At 39.4% G+C, this 27,816-nt stretch overlaps 1 protein-coding gene across 1 annotated transcript; it reads left to right on the plus strand.

The window, feature by feature from the left end:
• Positions 1–27,016, plus strand: LOC107064131 (homeobox protein Nkx-2.4). Its single transcript, XM_015316478.2, has 4 exons — positions 1–2,274; positions 4,062–4,363; positions 17,262–17,345; positions 23,187–27,016. The coding sequence occupies exons 1-4, from the start codon at positions 1,401–1,403 to the stop codon at positions 23,529–23,531; spliced, it is 1,605 nt and encodes a 534-aa protein (XP_015171964.1). The 5' UTR covers positions 1–1,400; the 3' UTR covers positions 23,532–27,016.
• Positions 27,017–27,816: the final 800 nt, after the last annotated feature.

A 27,816-nucleotide genomic window follows, 5' to 3' on the forward strand; every position in this document is an offset into this window, starting at 1 on the left:
CGCAAAAGGGGACATCTCATCACGACTCTTGGTAGCAGGCACTTCTCCGTAGTGGGCACTCCACTCATCGTGTCGTCGTACGGGTTCTCCGCGAGAGCCTGTGGAGCCTCCGCTCTCGGGTCGGGTGAGCGTGCGAGCGAGCGAGTGAGCAAGCAAGCGACCGACCGACCGAACGAACGACCGACCGAGTGAGTGAGCGAGCAAGCAAGCAAGCAGCAGCAGCAGCAGCAAGCGACCGAGCGACCGAGCTCGAACGGCCGAGCGCGCCGGTCGAGTGGGTCTAAGCGGCCGTGAGGACCTCTCCAGGAGTACCCGACAGTCCTCTCCATTCATTCATTCATCCATCCACCCATCCATCCATCCATCCATTTATCCATCCATCCATCCATCCATCCATCCAACCATCTATTTGAGGAAGCAAGCAAGTAAACAACTGAGCGCGCGAACGAACCAGCCATCTAGTCAACCAGCTAGCCAACCATCTCGCTAACGAGAGCCAACGAACAAAGTGTCAAGGCAAGACGAGGCGAAAGCCGGCTCAAGCCGGGCTAAGAAGCCGAGTCGAGCCACACCAGCGAAAGTCTTTCAATCCATCCATCCATCCATCTAATCAGCCAGCCATTCTTCAGTCATCTATCCATCCATAGATTCGCTCCTTTCCTAACGAGAAGGAAGGTGGAGGTAAAGAGCAGAGTGGTGTACATCTACGGAGGGTCGAAGGACTCGAAGAGGACCGCGAGTGATTTCAGTCGGTCGGCGGCCGGCCTCGCCGGCCACTCTGCTCCCTCCTCGGCCGCCGACCGTCGCGTTCCATCGCGTTACGTCGCGAGTGAGTGTTGAGTGCTCGAGTTATCGTTACACTTTGCCATCCGTCGTTTGGAAATACGATAACGACGACGACGACGACAACGACAACAACGACGACATGGCGACGGTGAGAAGAAACGATCGTTTGACGATCGGTCCGCGGGCTAACATTTTATTATCACCTTGGTCGTCTATGTCGTCGTTAAGGTGAACATCGTGTCAAGGTGAACGCCATCGTGAATGCATAAAAGAAAAAAATGTGCCAAGTGTCGAGTCGAAGAGTCAGTGAGTGACACCATAAACGTGTTTTTACGTCCGCGAAAATTTTCGGCCACGAGGATTACCGCGAGGATTACCGCGAGGATTACCGCGAGGATTACCGCCTCCGAGGTGAGCCGCTGCCCGCTGGCGAGCGTGGCGGCAGCTACGGTACCGTCGCGATAGATCGCTATCCATCCTCCGCTTCCTCCTCCTCCGCTTCCTCTTCCTCCTATTACTACTCCTCATGTCGCGCCGTTTTCGCGACTAGCACCGGCCTCACGATTCCGCGAAGCACGAGCTTCAAGTATTTCGACGGCGTTGGGCTCGCCGAGATGAGCGGTGGCAGCGGCGGCGGCGGTGGAGCTAGCGGTGCCAGCGGAAACGGCGCCGGTAATCAGGCGAGCGGAAATGCAACTACCTATCATCAACATCAACAACAGCAACAACAACAACAACAACAACAGCAACAACAGCAACAGCAGCAACAACAACAACAACAGCAACAACAGCAACAACAAACGCAGCTAGAGCAGGCGAGCCTCCTGCCGGATTTAAACAGCATCGATTTAGCTATAAGCCTTTCCCCAAAGCAACACTCGTCGCACGTGCAAGCCGGGGGCGGCGCTCACACGACACCGTTCAGCGTGACCGACATCCTCTCGCCGATGGAGGAGTCCTATAGAAAGTTCGATCTCGTAGCAGCAGCCGCGGCAGTTGGAGTCGGCGTCGGCGTTGGAGTAGGCGTCGTTAGCCACCCCCAGGGCTCACCGTACGGTAACGCCTGCGGCGCGAGGGTCGCCGGTAACACCGGAAGTTCAAGCGCGAGCAGCGGGAGTCCGCCGCTTCACGGCGGCTCGACGCCCGGTGGTAGCACGCCCGGTCCTGTTACCGGGAGCGCCGGGAACGGTAGCGCCGGTACCGCCGGCACCGCCGGAACTGCCGCCGGTGCCGGAGCCGGAGGTGCGGTTGGTGGAAGTGCTGTTGGTACAGCGGGTATGACCGCCATGGGTAATCCTTACGCCACGATGCAGCTCACCTCGCAATATCAGTATTGTACTGCCGAACTTTCTCCGTACCATCATGCCGGACCCACCGTAGCCGGTACTGCCACCGTTGCCGATCCTATAAGATCTCATGCCGTTTCGACTCATCATCATCCTTGGTACGCCCCAGCACCGCCGGCCACCAACGATCCCCGTTTTGCCAGTGAGTACCTACTACCTAACGCGCTTTGCTTTTTTTTTCTTACTATATTTTTTATTATACCCTATATATGTCATATCTTTCCCCTCGCTCGATCCAGCTTTTAAAAGTCCTACTATCTTCCTTCTTCTTTTTCTATTTTTCTCTCCCTCAAACAAACGATCGACAATAATAGAAAATCACTCGCGAAGAAATAAATAATAGGTAGGTCTCACACCCGTCCCACAAATTTCGCCTTTCAAGCACTACAAAAGAACTTTCTTCTTCTTTTTCTTCTTCTTAGCATCGAAGGACATCATCCTTCGGACACTCCTCGTCTCTTTTTATTTCTTCTTCTCTCTTTCTCTCGCACGCGCCACTCTCTTCATCTCGGCTTAACGGGAGCCGAACGACCCTTTCTATCGATCTTTGCCTATCGTATGGGAGATTTTAGTTAAACAAATAAGCTCCGGTATCCTCGAGTAAAAGGGAGACTTAAGTCGAGGATACCGTACCTCGAGCACATCTCGCCGAAATTCGATTTTCTATAAACCTTAACTCACGATGGACCTTCTTCAAAGGATAATAGAGTAGACATACGAATATTTCTTTTAATTTCTATCAAATTTATCTGAAGAAATTATAAAATAAAATCAAATGAAACAAAGAATATAAATCGTCGATTCATTCAATGAGCTTTTTACAAACGCGTTGTGTTCGTTCATCAACGAAAATCTTTCTTTCCTATCAGAGATTCGGTTTACATTGATGTGAAACATTCATCTACCGACTCGTCAGTCACTACTTTTGTGTTTCCATTGTTCTCATTCGGTGTCGATCGGTCTAGGATAAAAGCTGCCTTTCATCGTTGCATCGTGAAAAAAAAACGATACGAACCTGTCGATAGAGAATTTCTCCGTTATTCGTAATAATCGTTCATTTTTCACAATTTCAATAGAGTCCCAGTAACCACTATACTAACTTACAATTAAATAGAAAAATTATATAACTTTTGCAAATGCAGGAGCACACTGTCATTACTTGACTTTTGAAACAACATAGAAATATAATATAAGAGATGGAAATTTGTAGAAAAAAAAAATAAATAAATAAATAAATTCATGCGTTATATTTTCATCAAGAGATGAAGCGATGCAAATTGTGATATGAAAATACACATTAAATGTTCGACCGTAAACATATTCGAGAGTCGTTTGTTCCTGCATTCGAGTGAGCACTCTTCTCGGTTGTCCTCTTCCTCCTTCGATAAGAGCAGAGGAGAGAGTAGATAATAATTCCTGTGGGATATCTTCTCAGACCTCCCGGGTTCTCGTGATGACGCGGCACTTTGTATCCTGAAATCGTTCCTTTTGTCCGAACGGTCCTGGTGGCGCGTTCCTTCTTGACAGCTTCTCGCTAACTGACGAGGGACGATCGGCTCGTTGAATTTCAGTAGCCACGATCACACGAGTCCATGGAGTTTCAAGTTCTTCCCAAAGATTATTCCACTTTCGCCGTTGCCTCCACGAAGTTCTACGAACGACTTTAAGTTTTTTTTTTTATTGTTTTATTTTTTTCATTTTTTGTCTATGTCGATGATGACCCTCCTTCACTATTTTTCCTTTCTTTTCTTTTCATATATACCATCTCCTATTTTAATTCAATTAGAACAAGTCGTCGAATAATATTGCATTGATTATAATTTAACAATAGAAAGTACAAACAAATGATATTTTGTAATAATAGCAGTTAAGAAACCGTATGAACGATTGAAAAATGTTTATCCTCGATTTCTCCAATATGTTTTGCAGTCTCGCGGCTAATGGGCGCTGCGGCGGCGGGCGCCGGGGCCAATGTGGCCGGGTGCTCGGTGGGCCAGTCGATGGGCGACGTTACCAAATCCTCTGGCATGGGCGTTGGCGTTGGGGTCGGAATGAACGTTGGTATGGGCGTCGGTACGATGCAATTTCCCCTTGCCCAGAGACGGAAGCGTCGAGTTCTCTTCACCCAGGCCCAGGTCTACGAGCTCGAAAGGCGCTTCAAGCAGCAAAAGTACCTAAGCGCGCCCGAAAGGGAGCATCTTGCTTCCCTCATTCATCTCTCGCCAACGCAGGTGAGTACTTACTCTTTAACTCTTTTTTTTCTTCTTTTCCTTTCTCTCTCTCTCTCTCTCTTTCCCTTATTTTCTTTCTTTCTTTCTTTCTTTGCACTTATCTTTTTTAACTTTGAACTTTTCGACAAATTTTCACCCGAAGAAAAGATATAAAAAAAAAAAAAATGGAGGACGTTTTGTTATTACGCGATGTTGCCACTCTTTCCTCAGTTTCCGTTATGTTCCGCTCGATTCGATTGGAACTAAACATAGAGCTACCTACACGACATGGTACTTGAGCAAGGTACCAACGTAATGTACGTATTTATATATATATGTATACTACATATCTACCTCTACCTCTACCTACTTACTCTTCTCAACCCATCTACGTACGTATGCTAGTAGAGCGCAACCTAACTGCATACCTACAGCCTATAACGTAGGCACATCGCCACGTCGAGGATTAATTGCTGAGAGGAGATTAATTGCCGCAACCAGGTGGTTGATGCTGCACGTACGCGCACGCCTTCTCTACCTCTCGTCCGATCGGATCGATCGACCTCGGGGAGGCGTGGGTGCCATGTTGCGCTCTCTCTCTTTCTCTCTCTCTCTTGCTTTCCGTCGATGCCCTTTGTTTCTTCCTCCCTTCCTCAAAGAGAGAGAGAGAGAGAGAGAGAGAGAGAGAGAGAGAGAGAGACAGAATTACGAGGCAACTTCTGCCAAAGAAGCATAGTTGTCGGACGCGCGAGTCGTATGAGTACCTCTACGAATCGATAAACTTGATTACCGCTAATTAGAAAAATCTCTTGGCACTCTCCTCTCTCTCTCTCTCTCTTTCACTTGCTCTCGCTCTCTTTCTCGCTTGCTTGCTTGCTCTATCTACTTACATCGAAGAAAAACTCTTGACACTGCATGGTCTAACTGGATTAAGCGTACAATTCACAATATGCATGCGATAGAGAAGTTAGGGGAAAAATAATACTAGAAAATTCAAGGCTTCGTCGGAAAAAAACAATTTTTTTTTAATCGAACAAATTAATTTCGTATTTGATTATTTGAATCAAACGGATTCGTTAGTAATTTTGTAAGAAATTGATAGGTATTATGATAATTGCTATGATCTCGCATTGAGGTAACTCTTCATTGATCAATTAGTTATAACATTTGTAAGTGTGATTGCAAAGTTAAGGGAAACAATTATAAGTGATTAAAGATTCCATAAGAAAGGAAATATATATGATATTTATTCATTTAAGTAATAGATATCATTTTCTTGTCGATTATACGAATAAATCAAAATTCGATAATGTTTTTCCTTATTCTTCGTAAGAAAGAAAAATAATGGCGGTGACTATGGTCATGTATCGTAACGAGCTATCTCTTTATTGGTCAGACAGGTCTGGTTGCTGTCGTCGGTCACGTCGTTGCGACAGTCTGGTAACAATAAATAATTGTTGCGTAGCTCATTGGCCGCATCCTGCGTTCGTGCCATGCAGAAATGGGCTCTCCCCCTCGTTTAGTCTATCGTTCCGTCTGCACTTTATCTCTCTCTCTCTCTCTCTCTCTCTCTCTTTCTCTCTCTTTCTTCTTTTTCTCTCTTCTCTTCATCTGTCGCTCGATCTCCGGCCTACCCACGATCCTTTTAATAAATGCCGACGCGACTACCAACTCGTTTATCCGTCGATAATGTGAACGTTAAGACGTCGTAAGTAATTCTTTCGTATCTCAATGAGTAAACATATACACATTGTCCATCCTATTTTCACACATTACTTTTTTTCTCATTTCAAATTCAAATACCTACTTCTTTCGTTCGAGGGGAAGCGATGCAATTGAAAGAAAGATTTCGAGTAAGTTTCTCACAATATAGACAACGTCATCTCGATGTGCTTGCTTAACTCTCAAGTTTCTATTTTGGAAACCATTGACTCGCGAGAATCACCCGATCGAGAGCGGAATACCACCCAAAGAAGCCTGATTGCAATCAAGCGCTGATTTTGAACGCGCCACGCCAGAAATGATGGTACATAAGTTTCGTTAACGAGTTTCAGACTCTCTCGATGGCACTCGGATCTTGCTCGGAGCCATGAATGGCGGCCATGAAGGCCACGAGGAAAACACTACCGAGGGACGGTGAAAGTCTGCCGTGTGGTGTACGAGTTAAATGTGGGATAGGATGAGAGGGAGACGATGGAGACTGAGAGCTGCTGAATTTATATATATATATATATTTCTCTCCCTCTCTCTCCCCCCTCTCTCTCTCTTGTACTATTCATGTCTATATATTATACGTAGGTATATAGAACAGACTCTTGAACTTCTGGAGACAAATAGATGCTAAACGAGCGGCTCGTCCCACAGTAACGATTTCGTATGCTGAGTATATGTGTAAACTCACACGCAAAAAGCTGGCAACACGCAATAAAGAGTACCTACTACTAACAATCTGAATCACTCGAAATCTACGTACAAAGTTATATATCGCGAATATGCTAAAAGTAGTCGAAACGAATTGTTGTTATCAAAGTTTGATAGTGAATTTGTAGAAGAGAAAGAGAAATACAAAAAAAAAAAAAAATAAGAAAAAGGAAGGCGATTCGATTCGAAGGGAAAACAATATCGAAAAATGACTTGTGTCGCTATCTTTCTTCTGGACCGATTTAGATGCGAAATACGAATAGAGAATGAAAGAAAGAAAGAGAGAGAGGAAGAGAGAGAGAAATTTAGAAAATGCTTTTACACTCACCCCTTTCCGAGCTTACGCGCAGACTTCGCACTCTTCCTTTTCTCTTCATATTTCTTTTATCCTAGTATCCATAGAACATTTCTCTCTCCTTACGTACGTTTTTTCTTCTCTCTCTCTCTCTCTCTCTCTCTTTCTCACACTCTCTTTCTCTCTTTTGGTCTCTCTTGGTCTCTCTTTTTCGGTCTCTCTCCATTGGCGTCTCTTTGACACGGGACACACAGATGCGTCCTTCCATTTTGCGCTTGCATTGTTACTCCAAGTGCAGCCCCCTATTGTTACAATGCCCGGCCACTCCTGGCATTGTTAGCAGCATTGTTAGTATTATCGCTACTGTTGCGCGGCCGAGTGGCGAATGGAAAGCAGAGGGCCGGCGAGCCAGCTGCTCTACGTCGAGTGCCGCATTAGAGGCAAATTACGCTACCTCCGTTTTGGACCACCCTCCCTGGTTTATATTCCCTCTCACCCCGTTCATTCTTCTTTTTTTCTTTTTTTTTCTATATTTCATAGCGTCGACACAAAAATATCTATCGATCCGATCTATCGCCATATTTTCATATTTCGCAATTGGATATCTCTTTACTTGTTCTTCATACAGGTGATAATACTATAACACGGTTTCGTTATTAAATGATTCTTACAACAAGGTATCTTATAGTACTGTTTTGTTATAACATGATTAATAAATTGTGAAAACCTTTGTACAACAGTTTGTATTTTTACAGCACTGGATAATGTGATTCTGTTTAATGTATTTAAAAAATAATGACGCGAAGAAATAATGAACTTTTAGTGTCTCATATAACACGAAATTTTCTACGAACTTATCTACCATTTTATTGGAAGGTTATCTGTACTTTATTTACTGCATAGATAGTATAATATATTGTATTTGATTAATCCCAATATAAATAATTTGTTAGCGAATGTGATACAATTACGTTTATCACGTAATGTAGTGTTTAATAAGTTAAGCGTATTATATAATTAATTCGCGTTGCCATAAATCGTGTTCTACGCATAAATTTTTCCTCGTATTATATTACATGATATATCAAATGTATGTTGAGAAAAAATTTACCTTTAAAAAAAAAATATATATATATATATATAAGAACGCATAATTACGAAATAGACCAAACATTTATTTCGATTAACGTAAATGAAATTTGTATATGCGAGAAATATTTCTCGTAATATGGCGTAATTTTATTAAAACATTTTTCTATCGTACATTATGAATCGCGTAATGTGGAAAAAAGAAGTGGTCGCGAGAAATTTCATCGTGTTACGGAAATTCGCGCATTAATAATTTCTATAGAGAATCAACCGTATTTACAATTAATATTCAAGATTTACTTACAATTTTCGTAGATTAGCATTTTTTTTTTTTTTTGCATATAAATCGCCGACTCTCAAGCATTTTTCTTTCGATTACATTTAAAGTCAGTAATCTTCTTTTCATCGTTAAATTAAAGTCCACCATAACGTTCGACAATTTCAACATGGCACTCGAGTGAGACTTCGCCCCTCCCCCTTCCCCCGCGATAGTTACAGATCTTGTTAAATCGGGAAATAAAAAAATTGAAATATATATATATATATATATATATATAAAAAAAAAAAAGAAAAAGAGAAGGAAAAATAAAAGCAAGAAAATTAAAAAAAAAAGAGAGAGAGAGAGAGAGAGAGAGAAGCAAAACGCGGACGAAAGAAAAATTAATTAGAAGGAACCGAGAAAAAGGAAAAAGAAGGAGGAAAAAAAAAAGAAGAAGAAAAAAGGAAGAAGAAAAAGAAAAAAGAAAAAAAGGAAAAAAAGAAGCGGGGGGAAAAAATGTAGCGAAAAGTCGAGAGTCTTTTAGACCCGCCGCTGGCAAACGAAGGGGGCGACATTAATTAAAGTGCAACAGCGCGACGGGTATGAACAAAAGTTACATTAATAAAAGACCCAAGTTTTGCACGCGCTAGAGTAGTACCCATATGCAAGGAAAAACAAATTTACCGCGATGAAAGATTTCAAACTGTGCGAGAAATAACGCCCGTTTAAATAACATTAATCGATTATATTTAAGTCGGAGGAGAAGGAGGAGGATGAGGAGGGGGGGGGAGTAGGGTAGATTCTCGTCTACTTGGTCTACTTCGAGAAATCGATATCCTTCTTGAATACATCCTATATCATGTCATCTCTCTTCTATCTTCTTCTATTTTCTTCTTTTAGAAAAAAAAAAAGAAAGAAAGAAAGATGTATAATATAATTTAAAAGAAAATTTCGTCAATATAAATAAACGTAACTCAAGTGCGTTACAATTCATATTAAATTTTTCGTCGATAAATTTCTTTTTGTTTTTTTTTTTTACTATAATAAGCGTAGTCATTTAAAATCAAATTGAAAAGTGTGAAAAGAAATAGAAAGATAGAAAGAAAAAGGATAAATGAAAGACAAAGAAAGTTGATAAGGGAGGGAGGGAGGGCGGCTCCTCGTAGGAAGAAAAGAAATGGATGAAGAGTGACATAGAGAAAAAGAGAAAGAGAATCAAAAGAATAAGGCAAAGGGTGTTTAAGGGAGAGGACATGAGTTGAGGGATGAGGGGGATGAGTTGGAAAAACGCGAGGATCGTTCGCGCGATTGAGCCTCGAGGATAATAATCATAATAATGGGTTTGCATACCACCAGGAGTTCGTTCTTCCTCTATCTCTTTTAGTAGGAAGAGTACTACACGCACATACCTACGACGTTATATGTCTGGAAACTACCACCACCACCACCACCACCACTACCACTACCATTACCACCCTTGTACGTATCAGAAGAGGGATCGAGTCCAGAGAAAAGAGGAAAGCGTGCTCCGCTTCAATGCCGTGCAAACACGCTCGTCGTGTGCCTCTAAAGATCCACGTAAAGAAGGATTCGATCGGTACAATCCAAATGCTTCCTCTTTTTCATACTTCTACAATTGGGGATGGGGGAGGAATCCTTTCACGTGCGAAGCCAAGGACGTGCCAGACGACGATGAGATATCTTTTATATATATATATATATATATATATTATAGACACGCGTGCTTTTAACAATTCTTCTATACGTCAGAATGATTCTCGTTTTCTTTTTTAAAGACAAAACATTTTCAACGAATTTTTCTATTGATTATATTGACACAAGTTATAACAGCTAATTTCACTATCATCTTTAATATCGTTCGTAGAAAATATTCTTTTTTCATAAGAAATCTAGGAATATAAGTAGATTTTGATTGTTGTTGTGACACGTAAGAGAGTTTATTTGAAGAACGAATGAAAAGTTATTTTTTTTAGATGACTATCTATCTATCATCTTTAAATGTATTTCCAATTGGAAGAAATATTTATGTTTACTGCGATAGAATAGCCATATTTCATTGTTGTATCAAGAAAAAAGAAAAATTTATCATGAAATGACAATGAAATTAAAGAGTAGCTTGAAGAGAGAGGGATGGAAAGAAAGATCGATCTTTAAAATTGAAAAAAAAAAAAAAATAAAAATCACATCTCGGAAACGGTGTCATACACGACGATGAATTCGAGAGAGAGAGTAAATGAGTGAGAGAGAGAGAGAGAGGGAGGGAAAGAAAGATCGATCTTTAAAATTGAAAAAAGAAAAATAAAATCACATCTCGGAAACGGTGTCACACGCGACGATGAATTCGAGAGAGAGAGAGAGAGAGAGAGAGAGAAAGAGAAAGAGAGAGAGAGATACGGAATGAAAATTTCTTGGGTGGCGAAATGCGTGCGCTTAATTGGACGTCCTGCAACGCGTGCGCATATTCGTCGAGTGCACTCACGGCTCCCTCGCATAATAACGCACGCATGAATATGTCGTTGGCTTTTGCGGTCGGGGAAGAGGACTACCTCGGCTATGGCATAGACGTACTACTGGCAGTATGTGGCCACCGTAATTGCATTCCTCTTTCTCCTCTCTCTCTCTTTTTCCCCTTTATCTTTTTCTTTTTTCATTTCTTTTTTCTCTTTTTCCTTTGTTTTTTTTCTTTCTATTTTCGTTCTGTCCTTCTTTTTCTTTTTCTTTTTTTTTTTTTTTACCGGTTCGTCCACCCGTAGAACGGTTGATTTAAAATTTAATAAGAAGCAAGGAAAAAAAAGAAAGAAAAAGAAAAAAAAAACCAATTTGTTCGATCATCCCTTTTTATTCAAAATCAATTGAATGTGAATCTTCTGAAAATAACACGAACTTGTTCTTTTATAAATAAAAGCATTATTAGATTAATAGAAATAAAATAGATTTTGTTTTCATCGATCCGTCAAAAAAATATGTATCGAATTTTTGTTTCCTTCTGACATAGAAGGAAATAAGGAAGTTCGGTTCGGAGACCCCTTGCTTGCTTGTCAAAAGTCCCAGCGGGTAATCGGTAAGTCATCCCGGCCAATGGCATCGAGTTAAAACAACAAAAGGGAGGCAGAAGCGTGTTTGCTCACGGACTACCACTCAGTAGGGTCAACACGGGACAATTAACAGCTTTAATCATAATTTGACGTTGGTTGATCCCCGGTATTCGCAACTTCATCGTCGTTCCTATATATTCTCCTAACGAGAGAGGAAGAAGCACGGAGAGGGCACCTAACCACTCGACTTTCGTTTGCACAAATGCCATTTAAGTCCGTATTTCCCTAGCCTTCTATCCAATACGATACCCATCGTTATTCGTTTATTCACGTAGTACATAAAGTATACAGGTAACCAAATATCATCTTTTTTTTTCTGTCAATTTTTTCACAAACTAATATCAATCAATTCCGTTACATTCCTAATGATTCTTAATAATAATCATCATCATTATCAAATAGGTGACTAAGATAATAAAAAATCACGTCAAGTTCGAAGTTATTTTCCAAAAATTAGAAAGGAAAAACACGAATCGGTCTTTAAGCTATAACGAAGCTTCAACGAGGCTTTTTCCCCGGATAATCCTTCGAAAGTTGGTTGTGGAGTGAAATTGCCCGAGGAGTTTAGCTTGGATGAAGGGTAGGGCTTCGTACCATCGTACCACCAGTGTTGGTGGTTGTGTTGGCCGTTTCGCGTCAACCCCCGAATGTACGTTCCCGTAATGACGTTACGTTAACTCGATCAATCGTCCACTTTAAGCAACCCCTCTCTCTCTCTCTCTCTCTCTTTCTCTTTCTCTCTCTCTTCGAACAACCAGTACGACCTTGCCTCTATCGTCGTCGAGCACAAACTCGAACAACTACTTGACAGCACCTGTACTTGTATCAACGCGACCCAGACGTAACTCATGAACAAGTATTATTACATATCTCGTGTCATACAACGAGATACCAATCAATTAGACAATCATTGATTGAATATGATTTATCGGTGTTCTATGATCTCTAAATCGATTTATTTCTTTTCACTATTAAAAAACATTCTAGTCTTATTGTTATTTAATAATAATGATAGAGTACAAAAGAAAATATAATCATTTTCTTATCGATGATTATTCGTCAAAAGAGTTTAAACCCCATAGTTGTTCGGTCAATGAAACGATTAAAAGAGAGAGAGAGAGAGAGAGAGAAAATAACTATTTCCGTAGGCGAGAACCCGAAGCCGCTAATATACGAAGAATTAGACAGACGGTGGTTGCTCCTTGAGACACGGCCCATTGCACCGGTCCCCTTAAAATGCTTTCGTTGCTGCGTTCCTAACCAACGACAATAGGGTTACGTAGGGTTATAACGTGGCTTCTGCGGGTTATGTTCGTTCGGGTGAGAGCTAACATATTTAGACATACTATGTCAGTGTACAACATATGGACTTGGCCACAATCAAACTTCAAAGTTTCAAAAAACTTCTTATTATATAATAAATCTTTTGTTACATTGATCATTGTTGTCATCGATGTATAATACAAACATATATGGGATAAAAAGTATATAATAAAGATCTTTGTAAAAAAAAAAAAAAAAAAATCTAAAAAAAAAAACACGATAAGAAAGTAAACAATTAAAGTTAGACACAAAAAAATCTAGTGACGGTAGTTGAAGATAGAAGAGAGTTTAGAAAGATGAAAAGTTTAGATACGCTCGAGTAGGCTTCGTACTAGGGCTTGCTTCTCGTGTTTACCTTCGGCGTGCGCACGAATCGAGATCGCAAAAAGGGCACCGTAAAAGCAACGGGGGGTCCGACACACACCGAGTTTACTTAACACAGACAACGACCGGCCGGGAGATGATGGCTTAACTTTAACTTCCGATTAACTTACGGTTTGACTCTTGCACAGGTAGGTAAATGAAACGCCTTTTAAAAGCACCTCCGTTGATTTGTGGTGACCATCGTGAAAGAAAAAAAAAAGGTCGGTCAAAGAGAGAGAGAGAGAGAGAGAGAAAAAGAGAAAGAGACAAAGGGAAAGATGGTGCTTTTCTTCTTGCTACCGAAACGAACCTGCCCGACGGGCTACGAACTAATTGCCGGAAAACGAGAGTTTAACCGCTCAGTCATCTCAAGTTTCTTCCTCCCCTTTTTTCTCTCGTGTCTTCACAAGTTGACTTCAATAGGAATCTCTTTCTCGAACAATGAGATGCGTTATTTTCTCTCTTAAGAGAGAGAGAGGAAAAAAAACAAACAAAAAATACCTGAACAATTTTTGAAATATATTTCTTCTTCATATTATAATACCATATTCTCTTCGTATTCCGTTCTTTCTTACGATTCCATGCTCGTGCACAGTACGAGTATATATATATACATATATTCGATATATATATATATATATAGTCGAATGTAAGTGGGCCACGCGTGTTTATCGACCTCTTCAAGTCGGCACGGCGTTCTTCCTACTGGCGTCGTTTCCTCCTGCCAACAGTGGCTGCTGTTGCTGTTGCTGCTGTTGCTGCTGCTGCTAGTGGTAATGGTGATGGTGATGGTGGTGGTGGTGGTGGTGGTGGTGGTGATGGTGGGTGCTGCTGCTGCCTTTTGCCTTCTCTGCTCTTGGCCAAATCTCGACGACCTTCGACGAGTGGATTATCGGTGGAAAAGGAATTAACGAACGGGAGCACCGAGAGGTACTTCCATCGTCTAGCACCTCTTTGTGGCTTTTAGATAAGGTCTCCTCTCTCGTTCCCTTCCCCTCTTCTCCTCACTCTTTCTTTCTCTCCCTTTTTCTCACTCCTACGTAAGTCTCCTATTGCCGTCGTCGTTGCTTGCCACTGCTGCTGCTACTGCAGGTGATGCTTATTGCTGCTGCCAAAGATTGCAAAAACGTACGTGAAACTACCGCGACGCTCTGATATAACGAGAAGCTTCCAGGCAAAGGGTCACACGAGTGCCTGTGTTCCTGCGTCCTTAAAAAGTATTTTCTTTCTTTTCTTCACGAGAGAGAGAGAGAAACGTCTTCTTCTATTTTTTTTCTCGTAAATAAAAGAAAAAGAAAACGAAATTCTTTCCCTAGGAATATCGCAAGGAAATATAAGACCGATAATGAGATTGTATTTAAAAATAGCAAAATATATATGCATATATGTGTGAAATAAATATATATATATATATACTTTGAAATTGAAATGGAAATCATTTGGAGATCCTTGTAGATTCGATGAGGTAGATAGTTTCTCGTCGGAAACTGGACTCTCAATCGTCCCTACTTTCTTTTCTCTTTTTCCTTTTTTCTTTTTCTTTCTCTTCCTCTGGTTCATCTCTTCCCCCCTATAGCCTACGTACACATCAGTTATATCCCTATCTCGTTCAACTTTCTCTGTTTACACACCGCATCGTTGCGGGAGCGATGAACGGCCAGGCGGGAATGGTTGCTTGGGTGGACGAACGAAAGAACGAACGAATGTACGGACAAACGGACAGACTGACTGACGGGCCCTTTCCCTTGAAATAACAATTCTCCCCGTTCATCTTTCTCGAATCTTTTTCGTTCTCACGTGGATACCACCGTGCAGACTCTCCTACCGTGTCTTGCCGTCGCGCAAACTCAGGTATTTTAACGGAATTATAATATATACCTTCTCGTTTCCTCCTCGTCTCATCCCTTCTCCCTATTTCCATCATATTTTCAAGTAAATATGAGATTTATTGAAAAATACCAATATCTGTAGAGATAAATGTTCATTTAGAAAAAAAAAAAAAAAACCAAATAAACAACATCTTATACGATAGGATTTAAAACACGTCAATCTTCGACATTTGTTATTTACTACGTTTCGATGAGATCAAGGTTCTTTTCTTTTTTTTTTTTTTCTTTTTTTTGTAACGATTTTTAATGACACAACACTTCATTCGTTCGTTCTTTGAGATAGAGAAAATGTTCTCTTACTTGAGACTAATTGTAAGAAAAAATATTACAAAAAAGAATATACAAGAAACATTCTTCTATCTATTCTACGTAACATTATACGCATGCAACGTATTTATGAGAAAATATGCGTATAATACGTTACGTTATTCGAGTTATGATGTTATATCCATTAGCGATTAGAGAAAAAGAGATGGAAAGACGACATATTTGCGTGTTTTTTTCTTCTCTTTCTGCAATATGAATCATTAGAATTTTGTATCGTTCATATCTAACCATTTCGATCTCTCTTTCTCTTTTATTCACTTTTCCTTTTTGATCGGCGATTATCCCCGTTTATCGCCTTTTTTTTCATAATGTCGTGCATTGTTTCCCCGTTCAAAAAGGCGTGAAAGAGATGCGAAAGAGAAGCGGATTATGGTTGGAGAAGCTCAAGAGAGAGGAGAGTCCATTGTTTCGAAAAACGCGATCAGGACGTCCTTGCAGACGCAGGGCTCGTAATGCGCCGCATTGAGCATTAGAACGAATTATAAGGCGATCATGTCATAAGCAGATGCCCGGATCCGATCTCACTTTAGATGCGTGTAAAAACCACACTCTCGAGTTTGGGTACTAGTTTTACAAGATTGTTTTTTTTTTTTTCTTTTATTTCCTTATTTTCCCATAATTTCGTTTACATTGTTACATATTAAGTCATCCATATATTTATATTTGTTATTTGTTGATAATAAATCTTTTAGTTTACTGCAAAAATGATTTAACTGTAACTTCTTTTTTTTTTGCTTACTTATCTTAATATAATATAAATTACGTGTCACGTTGTTTGTTCGCAATGTACTCCTAAACTACTGAACCGATTTTAATTAAATTTTACACACTCTGTGCAGTTTCATCCAACTTGAATGATAGGATTGTTTGTATCTCAATTTCTAATCGCAATATTATTTTATTAATAAAGAGTCATGATTATCTCTGTTAGTTCGATAAGATTCTAAACAGATGGCGGTATAAGGTAATTCGTTGACTTAAAGACGTGTGTATCGTACTGATTGTGAGCCACAGCAACGTGTGACAGGGCACCCCTAGTCGTAATATAAATTGGATCCTAATCGTATCCAATTAATTTAAAAGTAATCCTTTTTCTTTTTTTTTTTGATTTTAATTTTATATGTGACAGAAAAAAAAACAACGATCAATTGCAGGTATTTTGTATTCCTATAGATATTGTTTTTCATGTTGTTTTCTTTTTTCAATGACACTTATCACGCGGCAAAATTATTTATCGTAAAAATATATTGTTTTTCTTGTCTTTTTTCTCTTGAGACGATATTATTCTGGATCATTTGTCAAAAAAAAAAAAAAAAAAAAAAACGATGAACTATATATTTCCTATTTGTATGAAGGGACAAATAAAGGAAATAGACAGGGAGTTTCCTTTGCTAACTATATTCCAATGTTAAATCTTTTTCGTAGAAATAACAGACTTACGAGATGGATTATGGGACTTGGGGGATCACTAACGGTTACGGTACGCTTTAAAGTATTTTCTACAAAGGGTGCTCCCTCTTACGAAAGCATCGTACTCCTCCTTACCTGACGACAGTTCACGCCAACGAAACGTGCTCCTCTTGTTTAATCTAGAAAAAAGGAAAAAAAATAAAGAAAAATAGATGAAGAAAATGGAAGTGTATCCCATTATACTTAAATACTCGCGTTACAAACTTGACAGATGATGATATTATAATATAAAAATAAAAATATATATGAGATAAGACGTGACAAATATTTGTTTATATTTTATATATATATATATATATTATCAATCTCTTATGAAATTATATAATTAAAGAAATAATATGTTTACTTGTTGTTGTTGTTGTTTCAGGTTAAAATCTGGTTTCAAAATCATCGGTACAAATGTAAGAGACAAGCCAAAGAAAAGGCGATGGCCGAACAGAATCAGAATCAGGTGAGTTCATTAATATACATGTATTTTTTTTTTAACATTACTTTTATACCTTACAGATTTAGGTAGACGAAAATGGATCAAAGAGAAGACATTTTTAATAAATGAATTTGATAGCCGTTCGTTTCATTTGAAATCAATCTGTTAATTTCGACGATACATGTACATATATTTGTCTTCTGTTTTTTTTTTTTCTTTTTTTTTTTTTACCTATTTCTCGATGGATCGCTTTTTGCAAAAAAAAAAAAAAAAAAAAAAAAAAAAAAACAATTTTACATGTAACGCGACAGAGACGCGCATCGGGCGAAAATATCGAGCACTTTAGGATGAAACAGCTTTAAATGAAAAATACTTGGCGCCATATAAATCCGGGTATTCGCATTATATTTCCATTTCAAGAGGGGACCACTCGGCGAACTCGAAGCGCTTCCGCATTCATTTCGTTATGCCATTCAAAATTTACGAGCGATGACGTTGCACTTCGCCCTGCAAAAAACACATGCAACAGAGAGAGAGAGAGAGAGAGAGAGAGAGAGAGAAAAAGAAATATAGAAAGAGTGAGATGGAGTAGGGTAGAGAGGGAAGTGAAGAGAAAGAGAGTAGAAAATAATTTTGATCTATTCTTTTTTTTTTCCTTTTTTCCCTAAATAAAAAACGTTGATAGGTACCAAAAGTCCCTATTATTTCGTTCAATCGTTTAATTTTGCGTGTAATCGTAACGATTGAAAAGATGCGACATCTTACAAAGAAGATATACATATCTCGATCGCGAGTTTGAAACGTGCCCTGTCTCGATCTTTCATACGCATCGACGAATACGAATCGGTTGTCCCCCCCCCCTTCCCCTCTCTATCCCCCTCTGCCCCCCTCTGCCCCCTTACTCCGAAAGAATAACATTCAAAAGAAACGAAAAAGGGCCTTGCGATCGTTCCGATATACGAAGATTCCTCTTTGAATATATTATTTCTTCACGTATGCGGGATCACGAAAATCTCATCTCGTGGCGAACGCGTTAAAATCAAATCTGTTCTTTCGTCATCTGAAATATTACTATATTCTGGTACGAGCTTAGGCTAGTAGGTATAAGTACATGTGTATGATTTATGTGTATACAAGATAGATAGATATTAGTAAGAGATAAATTTGAATTCATAGGTACGGGAACTTAGTGCGATTTCACTTGGAAATGATTATTTTTAAATAATATTTTTAATTTTTTCTCTTTTTATGTATATATATATATATGATGTACATATGTATGATTTGCAAGATTTCTTTAACCATCTGTGTGTGTCCATGGAAATGTCAGTAGTTACGTTTGCTGGTTAAAACGTAATTGACGACAAGCGATTACGTTATTCGCACGTGTCATGCTTTAAACGGCAAGCTTGAAGAAAATAAAATGTAACGTTTACGAATTCGTATCGACGAACATTTGAATGTTTCAATGTTTCTTTTTTCGTTTTTCGTTTTTATGAAAAAATATGCTTAGGATAAAGTGACAGGTAGGATAGATAAATTCATATGACTGCATATACGTATACGTATATAACTATTTATATATATAGATAGAAGCTCAAAAACGAATTTCATCGAAATTCGATGGCGATTGTAAAAGTCAAGAATAGTATTGGGCCCAATAAAAATCCTCTTTTCTATCAGCCGCGTATCGTTTCGATATGAAGTGACGCTTATCCTAGCAGATTTTACAAAAACAACGTGTTACTCGCGTGAGCGATAACGAAGTGATTAAAAATAAAACGAGGGGGGAGGGGGAAACGTTGAAAAAATATTTTCAAAGTATACGATATCACCGTATTTATTATATAAATATATCTATCTCGTATCTTTAATTAATTTAATATTGGTAATAGAGTAATTATTTCAATTTATAATCTACATTCTGCTTCGTTTCATCGTTATTATATTCACATATCTAATTGAATCTATAAAAAAACTCCCCCAAAAAAAAAAAACATTCTTACAAAAAAAATACCAGTTTTCAAACACAATAAGGTTGTAGAAAATCTCGAACAATTTGTTAGTTCCTATTTTTTTTTTTTTTTTTTTTTTCAAAAAAGATCGAAAGATTAAAACGTTTACGTAAAATCTTGGAATGTACATAGTGAATCTTTCCTTTCGGTGTTTAACAATAGATATATATTCGACATTGTCACCAGTTAGCAGTAAACATCTATAGAGTATTAATGGTGCTGAAAGTTATCTACTGACCCAATCTGTCTATCGTTTCTTTCTCCCCTAAGTTGGTGCACGCAAGGCCGAGCAACCACCCCATAATTTACTCGTTAGTTTTTCGTACCCCCGTGGGTTCTAAACGTTTGGTGGCCGTCACCCCTCTCTTCTTTCCTTTGCTCTCTCTCTCTCTCTCTTTCTGTCTGTCTATCTATCTATCTATCTATCTCTCTTGTCGGACTCGATTTCAATTCACGGTTTGTTTACTCTTGCTTTTCTCCTATCCAACGACTCGTGCTTGTATCTCGATCTAGCTCGATGATACGTGTAATTGCAGAACCGCCTCCGCGGCTACATTGAACGCGTCCATACGAACAAATAGTCTAAACGCATACGCGCGTTATATGCATAGAAACGTATATATATACACACACACACATATATATACATACATTGATTCTATAGGAAAGAGAAAAAAAGAAAAAAATGTACTGTTATCGGGCGTGGCCGTTATAGGAGACAATCTAATCGTTTATAATACAATGAAGACCATTCTATCCGACGCAAATTCCAAACAGCCAAATAATAGATACCCTTTAGGAGGGATAATTTTTCTGTATACAACGCTAGTTTATTACAAATCTACATCTCAATATATAACTCGTAGATAATAATATTTCAAAGAAATCACACACACACACACACACACAACGATGCGATCAAGTAAATTATAAACAACGTTTTAATTCCTTTTAAGAACGGAACAACAAATTAAATTCTATTTTTATCGTGTACCTCGATACATCAATTATAATTATATTATAATAAATATTTATTTAATTATAGATACGTACTTAACTATATTATAATTTTCCCATTAATAGAGTACGTATTTATCTATTATTATATTATGATTGATATGATTTTAAAAAGTTGAACGCTTATATCCGTCATTTGTTCGTTTGCAAAAGGGTTAGTTAATTCGATGATAAAAAAAAATTAGAAAAGTTCAAATTTGTTATATAGAAATAGAGAGAGAGAGAGAGAGAGAGTTATAAACGATTTGTTCGGAGTTCTAAAATGTAAAAATATGGAGGAAAAGCATTTGCGGGTTGGTTTCTCTGCTGAAACGTGAACGCGCGGAAAAAGGAAGATAGAAGACCACTGTAACGGGCGACGACGGTAGCTTACGATAGCGATGGCGGCGGTATACTACTGCCGTTGGTCGGGCTCAGATTTTTCTCTTTCTCTCTCTCTCTCTCTCTCTCTCTTTTTTTTTTCTTTTTTATTTTTTCTTTTTTTATTTCTTTTTTTCGTTTTATTCCATTTTCTCCCCTCGTAGCGGTAAAAAATTTCAAGTGCTTGTGCGAGCGAGCGAGTGAGCGAACGAACGAACGAACGAACGAACGAACGAACGAACGAACGAACGAACGAACGAACGAACGAACGAACGATCGAGCGAACGAACGAACGAACGAACGAACGAACGAACGAGCGAGCGCGAAAAAGAAAGAGAAAGAGGAAGAGAAAGAGAGAGAGAGGGAGAAAGAAAGAGCGCGAGGGGGCAAGGGGTGGGGTGGGGTGGGGTGGGGGGTTGAGAGATCCTGCAGGGGTGCGCGGAAACGGGCTCTCGAGTGCCGGTCGCCATCTTGCCGTTGGTACAGTCACGCGCAACACCTGGATGCGAATCGGGATTACCAATACGACCCATTCACATCGATCGACACGACACCCTTAAAAAACTCGTAACGCGAAAAATCGTCGATCTAGTTTTTTTCCTCCTCTTGTATTTGTTTGTTTGTTCTTTTTTTTTCTATTTTTCTTTTTTTTTTTTTTTTTAATCTCTGATAGATTCTAATACAAAATCATGTATATATCGGTGGTGATAAATTGTGTAAGAATAAATATATAGGGAACGATTGGAGAGGGTACGATAAAATGATGATATTTCGCAGGGATGAATTCGGTATCTCTTTCTTAAATAGGGAGGATAATGATGATAATGAAAGATTTCGTTGGGCGCGGGCACTTTTGTTGAAAGATCGGGGACCGTCTAATGTAATTACATGTGCGAGTAAAACAGCGGTTATTAGATTTAAAAACCACTTCCCCGTTTATAGAAGCCATTGAATTCCATTCGTCGCGGAAACGAGAGGTCCCGGCAGAAATCTTTTAATATCCCTCCGCCTTCTTTGTTCGGTCGAAGCTTCTGTAAAGAGCCGAGGAGATGGAGAGGGATGGTGAGGTAGTAGGGTAAGGTTGGGTGGAGGTCTACCAACGCAACCGAGGAGGTAGCTTTTAGTTAATTACATCAATTTCCACGAGAAGTGTTTTTCCCTGCAACACATTTTCCTCGTCTGGAATCTCCGATAAATGGTTCGACTTGTGTCGGGGGAAAAAAAAAAAAAAAAGGAAAAAAGGTGTGCGTGTTCTTTGCGATAGCAACAGAGAGAAAGAGAGAGCTAGGTATATTGAAAGTTATCGATAGCTTATCCGTTCTCATTTTCCCTCCCGCGTAGAAAGTTGATCGCATTTCCGCGATTACTTCCCGTCGATCGGTTGTCGTTCATCGTCGTCATCATCATCATCATCATCATCATCATCTTCATCATCATCATCATCATCGCAGCAGCAACAGCAGTAGCAGCAGCAGCAGCAGCTCCGGGCCTCATTATACCTTCTTTCTCTATTTCTCTTTGACACTCTTTACCATCTCTAGCGCTACTCGTCTCCTAAGCACAGCTATTTTCGCCGGAAATTGTTTAACACGCGTTGAAGTGGCTAAAGTGGCGTGACGCGTGACGCGCGCGCGGACCGTCATGCGTTTAACGTAATCGTCACTTTGTCAGTGTGAAGTGCATGGGCATGCCTGCACTTAGGTTCGTAACGTTAAACGCGCGTCGTCCGAGCTAAGTTGGTAGCGGGGCTCTCGAGGTTCCTATCGACCTCGTAATTTCCTCTCTCTACCTCTCCCTCATCTATCTATCTATCTATCTTTTTCTCTCCCGACTGGTATCGCGACGCAAATTTCATGGTACGATACAAATGGAAGTTTTCGATCGGTCGTCGTTGAAGAGCAAAAGAGGAGAATATAAAAAAAAAAGAGAGAAAAAAAGCAAGGTTTTAGCTGGATTTTTTTTTTTTTTTTTTTTTTTTTTGTTGAAGGATTATATTATTAAAAGAGCTCGCGTAGCGCGCGCTGCTAGTCGTCGGGGAGGTCGTCGGGAGGATCGAAAAGGAATGTCGTGTAGCGAGTGTTGATACAGCTGAGTGGTCGTCTCGGCAGGTACTCGGTGGTTGTTGGCTCGGTTCGGCTTCTGTTTGGCATGCCAGCAGCGGTAAGCGTTAAACGCGTAGAGGCAGCCGGCGGTCGACGGTAGCAAGAAGCATCCGAGGTAGTAGCAGCAGCAGCAGCAACAGCGACAGCAGCAGCAGCAGTAACAGCAGCAGCAACGTAGTGTTTGTTCGCACGAGGTGAGCTTTCAGTTCGCTGAATTTCGAATTAGTCGGTTGGCTATCATCCGTTGTAGGACGGATAGCAGAAGCGATACAAATGGAAGGGACGGCGATAGGATGTTGGGAAAGTTGTTGGGAAGGTTGCGTTGTTGGAGAGGACAATAAGTGGTAAAAGACAATACGCGTGTGTTTCAGAGTGCGAGCTCGCCACGGCGGGTAGCGGTACCGGTACTGGTGAAGGACGGGAAGCCCTGCGGGAGCGGTGGCGGGGGCGGCAACGAGGGTAGCCGCGGAGGGCCTAGCGCCGCCCTAGCGAGCCCCGCACCCCACATGACGGCGGCCTCCAGTCCCCACGGCTCGCACCACGCCGCCTCCTCCTCGGTGTCGCATCACTCAGTGGTGGGGGTGAGTCACGTGATGACCTCCAGCCAGAGCCTCCAGCATTGCTCTTACACGCGGACGGGAGCCCAGCAGAGCATGCAACAGCAACAGCAACCGCAGTGCGGCGCTTATCTGCCCTTGCAGAGCCGGGCTTGGTAGTGCGCGCCATCCGCGGCGGGGGCCGCGGCCTACGCCAATCCCTCCGTTACGGGCCCATGGACCCTCGCCGCGGATACTGCAGCTGCCTGGTACTCCATTCCTGACGACAGCAACTAAAAAAAGAAGGAACAACGGACCGCGAACTATCGATTTTCTTCTAATATCGATCTATCCATTCCCGATCGACGTCATTTTTTATCCAACAGTCTGCTATGACCTCTTCTTTACAGACTTATTATATACGATATATATATGCATATATATGCGTACATAATGTAACGTACGTATATGTATATACGATTTTCGCGGGCTGCCCTTCTTCAATGGACTTTTGCAAAGATCTTGCCTTGTCGACATTTTCGGGAATGATCTACGAACGGAGGAATGTGCGCGAATTATTTCTACTCGGACGTTCTAATCGCATATGTGTGATTTTAGTGAAAAATAAAGAGAAAACGCCGAAGTATTGAAAAAAAAAACGCGCGAGTGAATGAACTTAAAAAAGAAAAAACAAAATAGAATATGTAACAATCCTTTTTTCCTTACATTACGCCTACACCTGCTAATGGTTTTACGTGCGTCATCGCAAAAAGTTCGATCGAACGGCAATCTCGTTAAAAGGGTCTTTATCGATCGATCGTTCGTCGATTATGTGAGATAAACGCTGATTATTACGAGCCAAGTGTAAATTTCGCTTATTGTTAGATGCGAATGCAAGTAACAACACCGGCCCACATCGTTTTTACGCGAACGTCACTAAAAAAAAAGAGATAACTTCATAACTAAAATTGACTTTGTTAAATGGCCGATAGAAGGACCTACTATTAATTTTTAAGCGTCTATCATTTAGCCGTTAATTAATTAGTTTTTCGATCCTTTCCTTTTAAATCGAAGATGTTGGTAAACAAAGTGCTCGGCGCTAAATTTTTAAACAATATTTTTTTTTCTTTCTTTCTTTCTTTTAACGAAAAAGAGGAAAGAACAAGAAAAAGAATGAAAGGTAACAATTCTCCGTTTCTTTTTGTTAAAAAGATTCGTTCAAAATTTTGATAAAGCAGAAGAAAAAAAAGCATCCCGTTCAATATCGTAATGTTCCAATTTAATTGTTTCAAAGGTTACGAACGAAGGTATCGATTTCAATTAGGCGAAACCGTACACCCAGTAGTATCGGCAGAATCGCCAACTCGATTTTACCGACACACGAAACGGGAGACGCACTCGTTCGACATTGTTGCATCGGCGAGTACAGTACTTCCTATCTCCCCACGAGTCTGTTACCAACGCAACCCGTCTGCTTTGTGTTGCTAATCGAGTCGATCTAATTGAAATCCAAATTTGCTTTGATTGCCACTCAAACGTTAGCGCGGAGAGTTTAACCGTTGGCACTCGTCATCGAAACTACTCGTCTAACATTTCACAAATTGTATAAGAAAAAAAAAAGAGAAAAGAAAAAAAATAACAGAAAAAAAAACAACAACAAATTTATCGATCTATTGTAAATGATGTTTATTTTTATTTATATGTTTTTTCTTCTTATTTTTCTTTTTTTTTTTTTTTGTTGTTTTTTTTCTATACGTTGAAACTATTTTTACCATCATTTTCGTTATATACAATATATAAATAAATATATATATATATATAATATAGTTATATATTCTATAACTTATTTCTGATATTAATAAATTATAATTTTGTTTTTCAAACGAAATCTACGACTAAACATCGACATTTTCGTCGACAACAAATTTGACTGTACTAAATTCAAACAATTAATAATAATAATCATAAGAAGAAGAAGAAAAAGAAGAAGAAGAAAAAGAACAAGAAGGAGCGGACAGAAATAGAAGAAATAGAAGAAGAAAAAGAAGAAAAATAGAAATGTTCTCGTCGAGGTGTAGGTATAAAAAGGGAGGGTTGAGAGAGAGAGAGAGAGAGGATAGGGGGTGGTTCAAGCTTTTTGAAAAGTGACAAAGTCACGTCGATCGCGTGGCCTTTGGCGCGAGAGAATATTTTTTTTGAACGAAGCTTAGCGCAACCGTATTCTGAATATGTCTATTCCATGAGGGATGTGATTTCTTTAGAATCGTGTCTATATTTCGCACTTCTTTATACCCTCTTTCTATCTCTTTCTATCATTTTCTTTCTCCCTTGATAGTATACACGTTCGTACAGCAACTAACGTCGAAGAAAAAGAAAGAATGAGAAAGAAATCGTGTGTATAGATGATGCGCTGATGTAGAATATATATATATATATATATATATATATATAATTTTATTCGTTTTAACAGGCCGCGTCGATAGGCTACGAGAAAGAAAGAAAAATAAAAAAAAGAGAGATTGAAATGTTCGCACTAACTCTCTCTCTCTCTTTCACACACACCAGACACACATACCACACACACAAACAACACTTTCCTTTTCTATGTCTTTTCTTTTCTTGCGAAAGCACGTATATATATATACATGCGAGATTAAAAGAAAAAAGAAAATAAAAATACCTAGATGAAGACAAAATTCAATCGTTTTTCTTCTTTTCGCTAGCGAACGCGAGAGAACTAGAAAGAAATAAAGAAAGATAGAAAGATAGAAAGAAAGAAAGAAAGAAAGAAAGAGAGTGAAAGTGAGTGGGTGAAAAAGTGGGAGGGTTAGGAAGGAAGAAGAGAAAGCGGAAAAGGGACGACGAGAACGTTTCGCGTTCGTGCCGCTTACTGTGATAACGAGGTCACAGATGAGGACTTAAGGCGAATGTAAATATACGTTTAGGGAGCATAGGTACACGTGCGGTCGCGCGCACAAAGAATATACGAACCCTCATACGTACGTTATATACATACACTTATACATACATACATAAATACAGAGTCAGAGAGACAGTTATACACATACAGTTTGCACGATTGTATGCGTGCGAGTAAGCAAGCAAGAAAGCAAGCACGCGAGAAAGAAAGATATATATATATATATATACTATACATACACACACGAAGAAGAAACATACAGAAGAAGAAACACATATATGCAAAATATGGGGAGACGATCTCTTTCGCGGTGCATCACAGAGTTGATATTTTCTTTTTTTTTCTTTTTTTTTCTTTCTCCAAGCATTTTTTTCTCGTAAAGATTTTTAAAAATACCGACTTTCAGGAGCGCGTCGTTTGCACATAACCTAACAACGAATTTCAGAGAGTAAAGAGAGGGGGGGGAAAAAAAGGAAAGAAAATAAATGAGAAGTTTATTATTGTATTAATGAACAAAAAACATAATAATAATTACAAATAAATAAAAAAAAATAAAAATAAAAATAAAAATAAATAAATAAAAGTAATAAATAAAAAACGCTAGAAAAAAAACGAGCATTTTATCGACATTAAGAGATAATTTGATTTAAATGAAGCAAAGAAACAAAACGAAACTAAACGAAACGAGAAATAAAACAAAACAAAATAAAATAAAATAACAAAAAAAAAAAAAAAAAAAAAAAAAGAGGTAAAAGGCACATCGATCGATGATAGCTAGTAGAACGTGTGACGGTGACGAAGAATTTAGAGATTATTATAAAAAGTTTTGTAAATAAACAACACAGAGATATTAATAAAATGATACTTATGCAAACATCGAAAATAATAAGTCTCTTATATTTGTCTTTACTTTTGTTACCCTTTATCCTCTTACAGCATTGGACCGAAGAAGAAGAAGAAGAAGAATGAGTAGAAATAATAAGATTATATTTATTAAAAATATGTTTTTTTTTTAATAAATAGTAGACAAAATAAAAGCAAATCCTAAATAAAGTGTATATTAAAATTTAGAAATACTTTTTTTCGAACATAAAGTCATTCGAGAGAAGAGAGAAAAGTGGTATCGAAGGAACACCATGGAAACGCCCTTTTGAGAGAAAATGAAAGAGAGAAAGAGAAATAGAAAGAGAGAAGAACAGAATGAGAGATCTCGTCAAGGACGAGGACGAGGACGAGGACGAGGACGAGGACGAGGACGAGGACGAGAGCAAAACAGCGAAAGAGAGAAAGACAGTACAGCAACACCGAGAGAAAGTTTAATGCCGTGCACGCTGTTGGCCCCGTAACGTCGTAACCCCCCTTGCTAAAAGAGAAAAGGGCGCTCTCTCGTAAAAGTATATAGGTAGGTTGGTAGGTAGGTAGATACGCATAGCCACGCTACGATTATTAAGGTAAGCCGATCCATCCCCCCTTCTTGATAGGCGGCGGCAAGAGGATGTTAAAGCTTCGAAAACGGACACAGGAGAAAGGTAGAGATGGATAGAT

Source organism: Polistes dominula, unplaced genomic scaffold (genome assembly GCF_049000335.1).
Source record: "Polistes dominula isolate Pdom_NZ unplaced genomic scaffold, Pdom_raw_medaka contig_77, whole genome shotgun sequence".
NCBI lineage: Eukaryota > Metazoa > Arthropoda > Insecta > Hymenoptera > Vespidae > Polistes > Polistes dominula.

Coding starts and splice junctions, on each gene's coding strand:
- LOC107064131 (XM_015316478.2), top strand. CDS start 1,401: ATGAGCGGTGGCAGCGGCGGCGGCGGTGGAGCTAGCGGTGCCAGCGGA. Junction 4,364..17,261: donor TTCATCTCTCGCCAACGCAG/GTGAGTACTTAC, acceptor TTGTTGTTTCAG/GTTAAAATCTGGTTTCAAAA. Junction 17,346..23,186: donor CCGAACAGAATCAGAATCAG/GTGAGTTCATTA, acceptor CGTGTGTTTCAG/AGTGCGAGCTCGCCACGGCG.